The sequence below is a fragment of the Amborella trichopoda genome, chromosome 12, assembly GCF_054954075.1.
Source record: "Amborella trichopoda isolate Santa Cruz 75 chromosome 12, AtrichopodaSantaCruz75HAP2 v2.0, whole genome shotgun sequence".
NCBI classification, from domain to species: domain Eukaryota; kingdom Viridiplantae; phylum Streptophyta; class Magnoliopsida; order Amborellales; family Amborellaceae; genus Amborella; species Amborella trichopoda.
The window spans coordinates 42,629,826-42,641,274 of record NC_142347.1 but is presented as its reverse complement, the minus strand read 5'-3'; the positions used below and the strand labels follow the sequence as shown (position 1 = coordinate 42,641,274).

Below are 11,449 nucleotides of genomic sequence, written 5' to 3'. Positions count from 1 at the left end.
CTTGCCTGTCATGCACTAAGGTTTAAGCCCAAAAATTTATTAATACGCGTCATAGTTAACGAAATTTCGGAGGGTGTCCAAAACTTTCGGACCGAAATATTAAAGCCACCGGCATGTAACAGTCGACCAACCTATTTAAAGCCTAGCCAATTGGCGAAATTTCGGCGAAATCTTTTCGCCTCCATGCCACTTACCATATTTACCCTAATAGCAACGGCTATTTTTCGAGAAAGCGCTTTGGATTCCAAATCAAAAAATGGCAAAAAAGCCTGCTACGGCCACGTGGCGCGAGGCACCGAAGCATGCTTGATACCCGAACCTAACTCCGGAGCCAAACCTAACGGCTACTCTGGACCTCCCTCTCTCTATAAAATGGATCGCGCGTTCTTCTTCACCGTTCATCGAACGAAGAGCTATTTCTCTCGTATTTCTTCGTTGTTTTGCTTTATTTATTCGCCGTTTTTGAAGCTCAGATTTGCTCCATAATGGCGTCGAGAACCTGGCTCTCTGTTTTGGCTTTATTTCTTGTTGCTTTGAGAGTTTCAGAGGGTAGAGAGTATACAGTTGGAGGTGGAAAAGATGGGGCATGGACGGTTCCTTCTAATTCTTCTTCTGGTATTTTGAAACAGTGGGCCGAGAGCTCTCGCTTCCAAATTGGTGATCATCTTGGTGAGAGAAAAACCCTAACTCTGGCTTTTTTTTCTTTCGTTTTAGTTCATTTGTTCTTGATTTTTCCATTTTTTGCTTGGTAGAGAACCTCTTTGCTCATAGGCTTTTGTGGTTTGATTGAGAAAAACCCTAGCTTTGGAAGCCCTTGAAAGTGATTTATTTCTTTCTTCCAATTGTTTTATGTAATTTTTTTTTTATCTTTAGAAAGTCAATACTGTGTTTGTATTTTATCTCTCTGTCTAATCTTTCTACACGTCTGTTTTACAATTTCTCTAATCTCTATTTTGGTCTTCGCAGTGTTTAAATACAACAAGGACAACGACTCAGTTCTCCAAGTCACAGAGAACGACTACAATACCTGCATAACCTCATCTCCCATCGCCTCTTACAACGACGGAAACTCGGTGGTTAAGCTGGAGAAATCAGGCCCCCACTACTTCATTAGCGGAGAGAAAGATGCCTGTGAAAAGGGAGAGAAAGTGATTGTGGTGGTTTTATCTCCGAGGGCACCCATTGCTGGAGATGGTCCTGCTCTCTCTCCTTCTGGAGATGGCCCTGCTCTCTCTCCTTCTAGCCCTGCTGTTCCCCCATCTAGCTCAGCTCCTCCTCAAGCTCTAATGGTGGTTTTCAATGCTAGCTTTGCTCTGGTTTTGGCTGGTTTAATGATGGTTTTGTTCTAGACAGGGGCTCGGATAGATATCTTATGTTTTTCTTCTTTATACAGTTACTATTTTTTTTTTTTTCAAAGTCTTTGGGTTTTTTGAGGTATACACACATTCATTTGGGTTGATATGGAAATTGGGGAGGGATTAGTGGTGTAAAATTGGATGGGTATTTCTTGACCCTATCATTCATTTTGATCAGTGTTCTTGTTTTGGGATAAATATATACCATTGGACGGATTTATTATGGTGTCATTTGAGCTCTTTATATGCTTTTTTGGCTTCGAATGAAGGAAAAAAGATACATACACTACTATCAAGCCAATGCCTCTATACTTATTCAGAGTAAAAAATATTGGAGAGAGAGAGTCCACAATCTTATAGATGAAAAATAGAAAATATACTGAATTGGAGAGAGGGGAGTCCACATTCTTGAACGAAATGGAAAAGTAGAAACCATTCTTTAAGAAAATAGAAAGATAGAAACCATTCTTAAAGAAAATAGAAAAATAGAAACCATTCTTACAAAACAATAGGAAAATAGAAACCATACTTAATTGGAGAGAGAGAAATAGAAGAGAATTTAAAAAAAACCTCAAAACTACACTTTTTATACAATTTATCTTCAACTTAATTTTTCTCTCTCACTTTTTTCTCAAAAAGATATTTTTTATGTAAATACCCCCATCAACCAAATAAAAAATAAAAAAGTGCTTACACTCCAACAGCTTTTTGGCATTGCAAGACTATGTAGTCACTGTGTTTCGGCACTATCTATGTACGCTTCGGCAGTGCATCACCGGGCTTCTCATTTTGACAATGAGCTCCGAAAGTTAACTTCAAATCTAGTCAAATTGATTTTTTAGCCAAATTGATTTTTATTACGAAGAAGGACGTTTTTATCTAAAAAAAACTGTTGAATTTTTTCTTTTGGTGGGTGTTTTGAGTGTTTTTTTGGAAAAAATGAGAGAACAATTTATAGGTTGGAGGGGTAAGTTTTATAGAAATCGAGTGTGTTTTTTGGAAGAAAGTGAAAGAAAACTTAGGTTGGTAGGTAAATATATTTTTTAAACAAACACTTGACAGAGTGGGCACTACGTGGGTGAAGTTTGTACCTTGAGTAAAGGCCTTGGGAGGAACCAACCATTAAGAGATTTTTACGATGGTTTGGAGGAACCATTTTCACACTCTTGAAATTGACCTCAAAGGTCCTCTAGTAGACATTTATTGACTTAATACGATGTTTCAAATTTGAACCTTTTTTTAAAAAGAAAAAGATTAAAGTAAACAAGTCCAATGGTTTATGGAAAAAAGTACTATTGAGGTTTGGTTCCAATGTTACACCACCTAAACATTGTCATGCAATATTGGTGTAAAAATTTTGTGTTTAATTATAAAATTTTAAACTTTAAAAATGCTTCAAATCAATTTTAAACGCATGAAAATTTTGAAAATGGATGCTCTTGTTAATTTATTGTGCAAGACATAATATTATTAAGACTTTGAAATCCTTTTTTTGTTTTCATATCCATTACATCTTGATGTCTCGAGATAATCAATTAGGTTTTCTAACATCAAAATAGTATTTTTTGATGGATTTTTTAGGTGTTTTGATTCTACTTGATTACTATGATTGTCAAAAAAATGAGAAAATATATTCGTATACCCTATTTTCGTGCATCATTTCCCTATAGACCTAGGGTTTTTAAAGTCTTTCTAGAGCCATAGGTTTTTTTAACCCAATTTACTGCCCCCTTTGTCTGCTCTTTGAGAAATAAAGACGTGTACTTGACATATAAAGTTGTCTTTTTAGTTTTTGTTTGAGCAAAAAAGAGCAATCAAAATGGGTAAATTGGGACTAGGGAGTTAAAAGATATATTTTTTAGAGAATCTACATCGCTAGAATGGTTTTAAAACACAAGGTCTATAAGAAAATGGAACACCAAAATCGGGTGCACTGAGATAATTTTTCCAAAAAAATTAGGATTTCAAACTGTAAAATAGAGTGTACATTACCTCTACCGTCCATTTTCAAGTATTATTGGATCCACCGGATTTGTCCCATTTTTTGAATTAAAAATTTCATTATTAGTGATGAAAATACATTTTAGAGTGCCATCTTAGGCATTTCGCATACCCAAAATGTCTTTTCGTTAATATTTTGAGGTGAAGCTTTACTTTTTTTCATAAAGCCTAAGCCTTTATAGAAATTGCATCCAAATTTGAAGATTTAAAAATAGTGCAGATTCAACCTATCCATATAAAATACTTAAAAATGAATAGTCTATAATATACTACAAATATATTAATTTTAGGTTCGAAAATCCTTTTTTATGTTAAATATTTAATTACAAAGTCAGAAAAATTAATGGGTTTTTGGCACCTAACCAACTTTTTCCAAAATTTGGACCCTACTTTTTTTTTTTTTTTTTCTCAGGACATTGCGTATTTCATTGGGCCTCCATAAGGGATTATAATTGTGCCTTTATCCACAATTACAATGGGAGTTGAATGCACTGATAAGGCTATTTTTAAACCAATTATATAAGGGATTGTATATAATAAGATTGTTTACCTTTGATACAAGGAGGTCATAATTATTTTTAATTTTAATAATATTTTAAAAAAAAAAAAATTTTAAAAGAAATCTCTTTATGCATTGATTTGCTAATAAATAATATTGTTTTTAAAATAATATTTTTTTCATCATCATCATCAAAAGCCTTTTTCAATTATTTTTATACTGATATTGTGCCTTTATCCACAATTACATGGGAGAGTTGATTGTAGAACCGAACTTATAAGGCCGTTTTCAAACCCAATTATATAAACCTTTGAAAAATAATAGTTTAAGAAAGTGATTTTCTTTAGAGAAATCTACGTGCTTAGATTTGTTTAAGAAAGACATTTCCTAAGAAATAATATTGTTGTTTAAAAGAATATTTTTATTATTATCATTATTAAAAGCCTTTTTTCAACTAGTTGGGGTAAATTATATTAATCTTGTTCCACTGTTTTTCTCTATCAAGAGTTATTTCCTATATTTTTTCATTAGTTTCAACCATGTCCTTTTAGGTCTAGCCCGTGCCTTTTTTGAGCTTTACACTTGAATTAGCTTGCACCTCGTAACAAATGTTGTACTGGATCTGCACTACAAATGACCAGCCTTATCTAGATCTACTTTATCTCATTTTACCATATATTGATGCCACACCAGAGTTCTTCCAAATATTTTAAAAAACAATAGTATACCTCCATCCATAATAATTGAGCATCTTTACCATGAACTTTAGAGGACAAGATGAGTTTGCCCACCGTCCGTGATTGGGCAGAGAATAACAGGTTCAAGGTGGGCGACTATTTAGGTAATTTATCTCTGTGTATTTTCTCTTCTTTCTCTTGCTTTTTATATTTTTTTTGGATCGTAACTTGGCTCTAATATTTTTCAAATGTGTAACATGGATCTGATATTGATGAAGGCTTCACATAAAACATACTCTCTCTCTTGAATATCCCTTTTTTTTTTTTTTTGGGAAATGGTTTTTACGAGTCTATGCAGTAACGGATCTCCTATTAAAACTCTATTTTTGAGACAATTTTTAAGGATAGAGAATCTTTAATGTGGAGATCATGAATATGAATAAATAATAAATTTAAAATAATAATTTTATGAAGAATACATTTGGAAGGTTAGTTTCAATTGTTTTTAGATGGACAATCCATTAGCATCCATCTTTAAGATGGATGCTTTATATCTCGGGAGATACAAATGTAGAATGCATCCCCGGATACAGAACAATTTTCTTCTTTTTAAGTAAGAAATAAAAAAAAAAGGAAGTAATCTCTCTCTCTTAGCTGACGGTTTGATTCTTATTTTACTTTTCACAACGAGTAATTTACTCTCTCTTTCTCTCTCAAAGTACGTGTATGCGTCTTTTTGCATTTTTAATGGTTTTATTAATAAAAACAGACACAATAACATCACTTGTGGGGATAGCTCAGTTGGGAGAGCGTCAGACTGAAGATCAGAAGATTACATGTTCGATCCGCGCTCACCGCACGAATCTACAAAACAAATACTTATTTATTTTCCATAAAGTTTTGCTCCCGTCATGTTTTATCTTCGAAACAAATATTTATTCATTTTCCATAAAGTTTTGCTCCCGTCATGTTTTATCTTCGAAACAAATATTTATTTATTTTCCATAAAGTTTTGCTCCCGTCATGTTTTATATCGGACTATAATTATAGGGTGTAACAAATATTTATTATTTTCCATAAAGTTTTGCTCCATGTTTTATATCTGACTATTATTATAGGTTGTAACAAATATTTATTATTTTCCATAAAGTTTTGCTCCCGTCATGTTTTATATCGGACTATAATTATAATAATAGGGTGTAGTTTCCATATGGATGCATCCGTTGGTGTCTATGTAGACATTGTGGTATATAATTTTGATGTAAAAGTTATTTCAAAATCTATTTTTATATCTAATTCTAAAATTTTAAATTGCAAGAATGGTTAAAATCAAGTAGATCTATAAACATATGAAAATCTTGAAAATGGACGGTGTAGATAATATGTTGTAAAATGCACTACTTCTAAGACTTAAAATCGTTTTATTTTTCATAGTCATACATCTCGATGTCGAGATGATCAATCAAAGGGTTTTTCAACAATAAAACTACCTTTTTTCGATGGATTTTTTAGAGGCATCCGTAGTTCTACATTATAAGGTAGCATCCTCATATAAACTTTTTCCATAATTATAACATATAATCATCTAGAGTTTCTTTCCAATTATATGTGGTTGGCTATATGAATTCTAGTCTGTCATCCTGCTCTACCAAAAAATTATCATTAACCGATGTTAATAAAAATTATGAATATTATGAACTTTACAGCAATGTTATAACATTTGCAATGCCATTATTTTCAAAAAAATAAATACATTATCAGGGGTGTTATTTTAAGAAATAATATGCGTGATTGAAAACTCAGACTTGGCCCCTTGTTGTGCCGAGATACTTAGGTTTTTTTGTAGTGGGTTTTTTATAGTGGTTTGTGATGTTTTTTTTTTGTTATGTGCCTTATTGTTATGTTTTTTTATTGTGGTTTGTGATGTTTTTTTTTTGTTAGGTCTTTTTATAGTGGTTTGTGATGTTTTTTTTTTGTTATATGCCTTATTGTTATGTTTTTTCTGTTAAAAACCCATAAAAACTATATTTAATTATGGAATAAACGAATAGATATTTTGCATGTAATACGGTTTTTTAATAATGAGTTGTGACTTTTTTTTTTTGGTCATATGCGTTATTATTATGTTTTTCTGGTTTTTTTGGAGTTTTGAAATGTCTTCAGCAACAAATCAGTTTTTAAAAATCTATTTTAATTGTAAATTTATGCTGTTTTTAGTTTAATTTTACTTTGCTATTTTTATTTTATTTTTAACAGTTTTTTTTTTTAAAAAAAAATCTTTTAAGCTTTTTTTACCCCATACACTACTCCGGCAAGTGTTTTTAGTTTAGTTTTATTTTATTTTATTTTATTTTATTTTTAACAGTTGTTTTTTTTATATTCATTTAAGCTTTCCTTACCCACACCCAACTCCAGCGAGTCCACTTGATATTGTCCAATATACTTGTCGGGCAGGGCCCAAGTCCCAAGCCTGTTTGTGAACCTTGAATAACATAGATAAGCCCAATTTACTTGCTCAGGCAGGGCATGTGTCCCGCCTAAGCCGAGTTTGTGAACCCTGAATAAAATAGATAAGACTCTTGAAAATGGGTGACGCATCCATTTGTTCAACTTTTAAAAGATATATATCATGACTTACCATGTTTGAATGTATGGTCATGAGGGTAATCACCTTCCCTCAAAAAGGTCAGATGGTGATAGAGGGAGGGTGATGCAACTAAACATACAATTAATTCCTTCTGATACATCAGTTGTCCTTTTTAATAAATCAGTTTCCAAGTTGGATCTACTCTCTCTCTGTATATTTTCTTTGTTTATTGAATCATAATCAATCCTATGCTTACACTCTTTGGTATTATCTGGTGTCTCTCTTCTTCGGATGTCCTCTCATTGTCACTCCACTTTCTTGATCTCTTTTCTCCAATTCTTTTTCTTGATCTTTTTTCTTTAATGGTTTTGGCTTTGCAGTGTGAGATTATAGCAATAATTCTCAAAGTCTGATACAACAACTACAACCCGTGCAATACCTCGTCTCCTATCGCATCGTACAACAACTACAGCATAGAACAGACTTAAGATTCAATAGATCAAGCCCTCGCGTTCTTCATCAGTGGAGAAAAGAGTAACTGTGAAGTAGAAGAGAAGGTCAGCATTGTAGTCTTGGGTCACGACAAGGCCAAAGCGGCGAATGCAACTTCTCATAATCATCTAATGAGCAGCATAGCCCCATCAAACAGCCCAGTGGTTTCTTCAAGTGTGTTATAGAATGGCCCTCTGTCTTTGTCCAATGCATCATCTACAAAGAGATGTGTTTGTGATTCTGCTCCTCCAAAGAGCTTGTTGCCTCCTTTGCATGCCACTATGCCCAAGTTAGGAGCAGGTTCAGAGATTTTTGGTGGTTTTGGCCATTTTAGCCCGGTTATAGTTCAATTGAGTGGCAGAGGGGAGGGGGCGACGTGGTCTTTGGCAATATGGTTGTTTTAATTTAAAATTAGTTTAAGAATGGACCCTAAGAGTAAAAAGGAATGACAACTGCAAACTCTTTAAGGATTTCGAATAGGTTGATTTGTTTTTGTTGCAATGCATGCCAAGAAATATGTCTTTTAAATTATTCCATGGGTTATTGTCCAAGTCCTTTTGAGTGCATATAAAGATGGAGAGAAATTCATTACAAAGATCTTGATGGAGTCCAAGTATAGGAAGGTCCTCAAATGTCTATATATATATATATAAATGCATATTATTTTTGTAATGTGGCGGATGCAATTCGAGCCTGTTGTGTTCATATGGCTTAATTTGCATTTTGCACGAACTTTGAGCTAAAGCTTGATTCTTCCCTACTTTCCAACAAGTAGTATCAGTGCCCAATGCATAAGAACAACTCCCTTGATCGACCACAAATACCCCTTGTCACCAAAGACAACAATGAGAATTGGTAGATTCAAATGAACACATTTTCAGGGTCTTAAGATGCAATAGATACAGCGGAAAAAGAGCATGTAGAACCAACAACTCAAGATGAAACAACTTTGGATCAAAATCAAGGAGTTTACTCTAGGAGTCATGGATGTTGGATAGAAAAACTCTTGTTCTTATACCAAGGAATAGATGAAGCCACTTTGAGAAAATTGCTTTGGCTACAAATTCAATGCAAGCGCCTGAGATTCTTCAAAATTCATTCATGGGAGTCGATAAGGTGAAGAATGCATGCCTTCAAACTCTTATAGCCTAGTTTGAGGCATTACACATGAATGAATTTGAAGTATTTCAGAATACTTATCAATAGTCTTGTTGTGGCAAACCAGTTGAGATGAAATTGGAGAAAAAATAGAAGAACTTCAGTGATGGATAAAATATTGTGGTCACTTGATTGTAAGTGTGAGCATATTATTATAGCTATTGAAGAATCAAAGAATTTAGCTGCTATGACAGTTCAGGAGTTTACGGGATCCTAGAAGCCCATGAGCAAAGATCATTTAATAAGGCTTCATGCTCATTAGATCAAGCACTTCAAACCATACTTACAATGAAATAAGAAAAAGAAGAATCTCGTAGAGGAAAACACCAAAGTGGTCGTGGTAATGGAAGGAGTGGACGAGGAATGCACAACTTCAATTATAGAGATTAAAGAAGCCAAAAGCCATAAGCTTAATGCGGATGAGGATGATGTAATTTTTCAAGGCCCTATTATCACTAAATGTAATGAAAATCCAATGTTCATGGTTATAATTGCAAAAAAGTATTGCCATTAGCGTAGATGCTAGTTTCCATGTAATATTTGAAAAGTTAATTTTGTCGAAAATAGAATAAAAAAGGACATGATTTCTATGAGTCCATGTAAAAAATGATTCGACACTTAAAAATCTATTTTTGAGATGGAGTTGAGACCCAATTTTATGGACATGTAATCTCTAACATGGAGATCATGAATATAAAAAATAAATAAATTTTAAGAAATAAAATTAATGATTTTATGAAGAAAACATTTGGATCTTTAGTTTCAATTGTTTTTAGATGGACCACCTATTTGCATTCATCTGGATGCTTTATACATTGGGACCGCATATTGTAGAAATGCAGTCCAACATGCATGAAACAATTTTATTTAAAAAAAAAAAAAAAGAGCCAACTTTACTATTGGCATGCAATGATACCATAGTGAATCAAACAAACCCTTGTGAATCAACTTAAGTAACCACATTTGTGGTCGAAAGGGTATAGCCCATTTGGAGTTGCCTGTGGAGTTGAATGAATCAACTTAAGGGTATAGCACATTTGGAGATTAGTAGAAGGCAAAGATAAAAGTTAATTGAAATGAAAAATGGTGCTCTCAATTTGTCTCTGAATTACACTTTGTGCCAGACATGAAAAATAACATTTTGAATATATGCCGACTATCAAGGAGCGGTTTGAAACTCTTAACCGATCTTTAACTCGAATGAAACTCCATTTTGAAGCCCTAGCGCTCTCTCTCTCTCACCTCGACCACCACTATCGCTCAATCATAGTTCACTGTCCTTATCTAGGTGATCCAAACAACCTGGAACTTAAAGTCCTGTGACGCTTACTCGAAAAAAATATAGGTCAAAATCGGGTTCACATGTTCTTCAAATTTCAAACCGGTTCATCGGATTTGTTTGTTTTTACTTTTTCTATTCTTCGTAAGCAACAATAAGTTTGGAAGTACATATTACCAACTGCCTTTTTAACAAAAATAAAATAAAATAAATACAGTTTAGCATTCCCAATCTAGCACTAATCAAGAAAAGAACACCATAGTACAAAACTTGGACTACCGAACTGAGGATATTTTAAGTATAAATATAAAGGAAAAAATTTATATGAGGCTGCAACCTTAAAACGTAGAATTAAGTTTGCACACCAAAAATCCATCGGAAAATACTGTTTAAATATTGAAAAACCCTCTAATTGATCATCTCGACATCGAGATGTACGAATATGAAAAAGAAAAAGATTTCGACTCCCATAAATAGTGCACTTGTAACTTTTTATCTAAACCGTCCATTTTCAAGATTATCAGATAGATCTACTTGATTTGAACTATTTTTGAAGTTTAAAATTTAAAAATTAGAGTTGAAAGTAGATTTTTAGACAATCCTAAGAATTTTTTACATGAAAATCACATTTTATGATAAAACTTAGATGTGGCCGTAATTGAATTATTTAAAGTTGCAACCTTATACAAATTGCACTCAAATATCTGGGGATGTAATTTCTATAAGAAAAAGAGTAATCTAAAATTTTACCCGAAAAACATCTCCGGCATGTGAACTTCTATCATGGCTCAAAAACTCTATTTCCACTATTTATTATGAAATTTATAGCTCAAAAAAGGTATAGATCTTGTAAATACATAAATATTTAAAAATAGATAGATAACATGTTACAATATACACTATTTTTAAAAGAAAAAATTTATATAAGGATGCAACCTTGTAATGTAGAACTACGGATGCACCTCAAAAATGCATCGAAAAAGGTCATTTTAATGTTGAAAAACCCTTTGATTGATTATCTTGACATTGATATGTATGACCATGAAAAATAAAAATATTTTAAGTCTCAAAAATAGTGCATTTTACAATATATTATCTACATCGTCCATTTTCAAGATTTTCATATGTTTATAGGTCTACTTGATTTTAACTATTTTTTAAATTTAAAATTGAATAATTAAATATAAAAATCAATTTTAAAATAATCCTAAGAATATTTTATATTAAATTATAAATTATGATAAAATAAATTATATACCATGATAAAATTTGAAGATGCACATTACTTCTCCAGCTACGGATGCATCCGTATGCCAACTGCACCCATTTTTAAAACTTAGAAATCTAATTTTTTTTTTTCATATATACAATGGTCAAGATCCGTATAATGGATTTGAAGGT

The 11,449-nt window shown here is 32.6% G+C and overlaps 1 protein-coding gene across 1 annotated transcript; it reads left to right on the top strand.

Moving 5' to 3' along the window:
* Positions 1-458: 458 nt before the first annotated feature.
* On the top strand, positions 459-1,586 carry LOC18435250 (early nodulin-like protein 15). Its single transcript, XM_006845301.4, has 2 exons — positions 459-669; positions 967-1,586. The coding sequence occupies exons 1-2, from the start codon at positions 486-488 to the stop codon at positions 1,347-1,349; spliced, it is 567 nt and encodes a 188-aa protein (XP_006845364.2). The 5' UTR covers positions 459-485; the 3' UTR covers positions 1,350-1,586.
* The last annotated feature ends 9,863 nt before the right edge of the window (positions 1,587-11,449 follow it).

What these genes read in the sequence shown, in the direction of transcription:
- LOC18435250 (XM_006845301.4), top strand. Translation starts at nt 486, where the DNA reads ATGGCGTCGAGAACCTGGCTCTCTGTTTTGGCTTTATTTCTTGTTGCT. An exon ending in CCAAATTGGTGATCATCTTG is followed by an intron (nt 670 to 966) that starts GTGAGAGAAAAA and finishes TGGTCTTCGCAG; the next exon opens with TGTTTAAATACAACAAGGAC.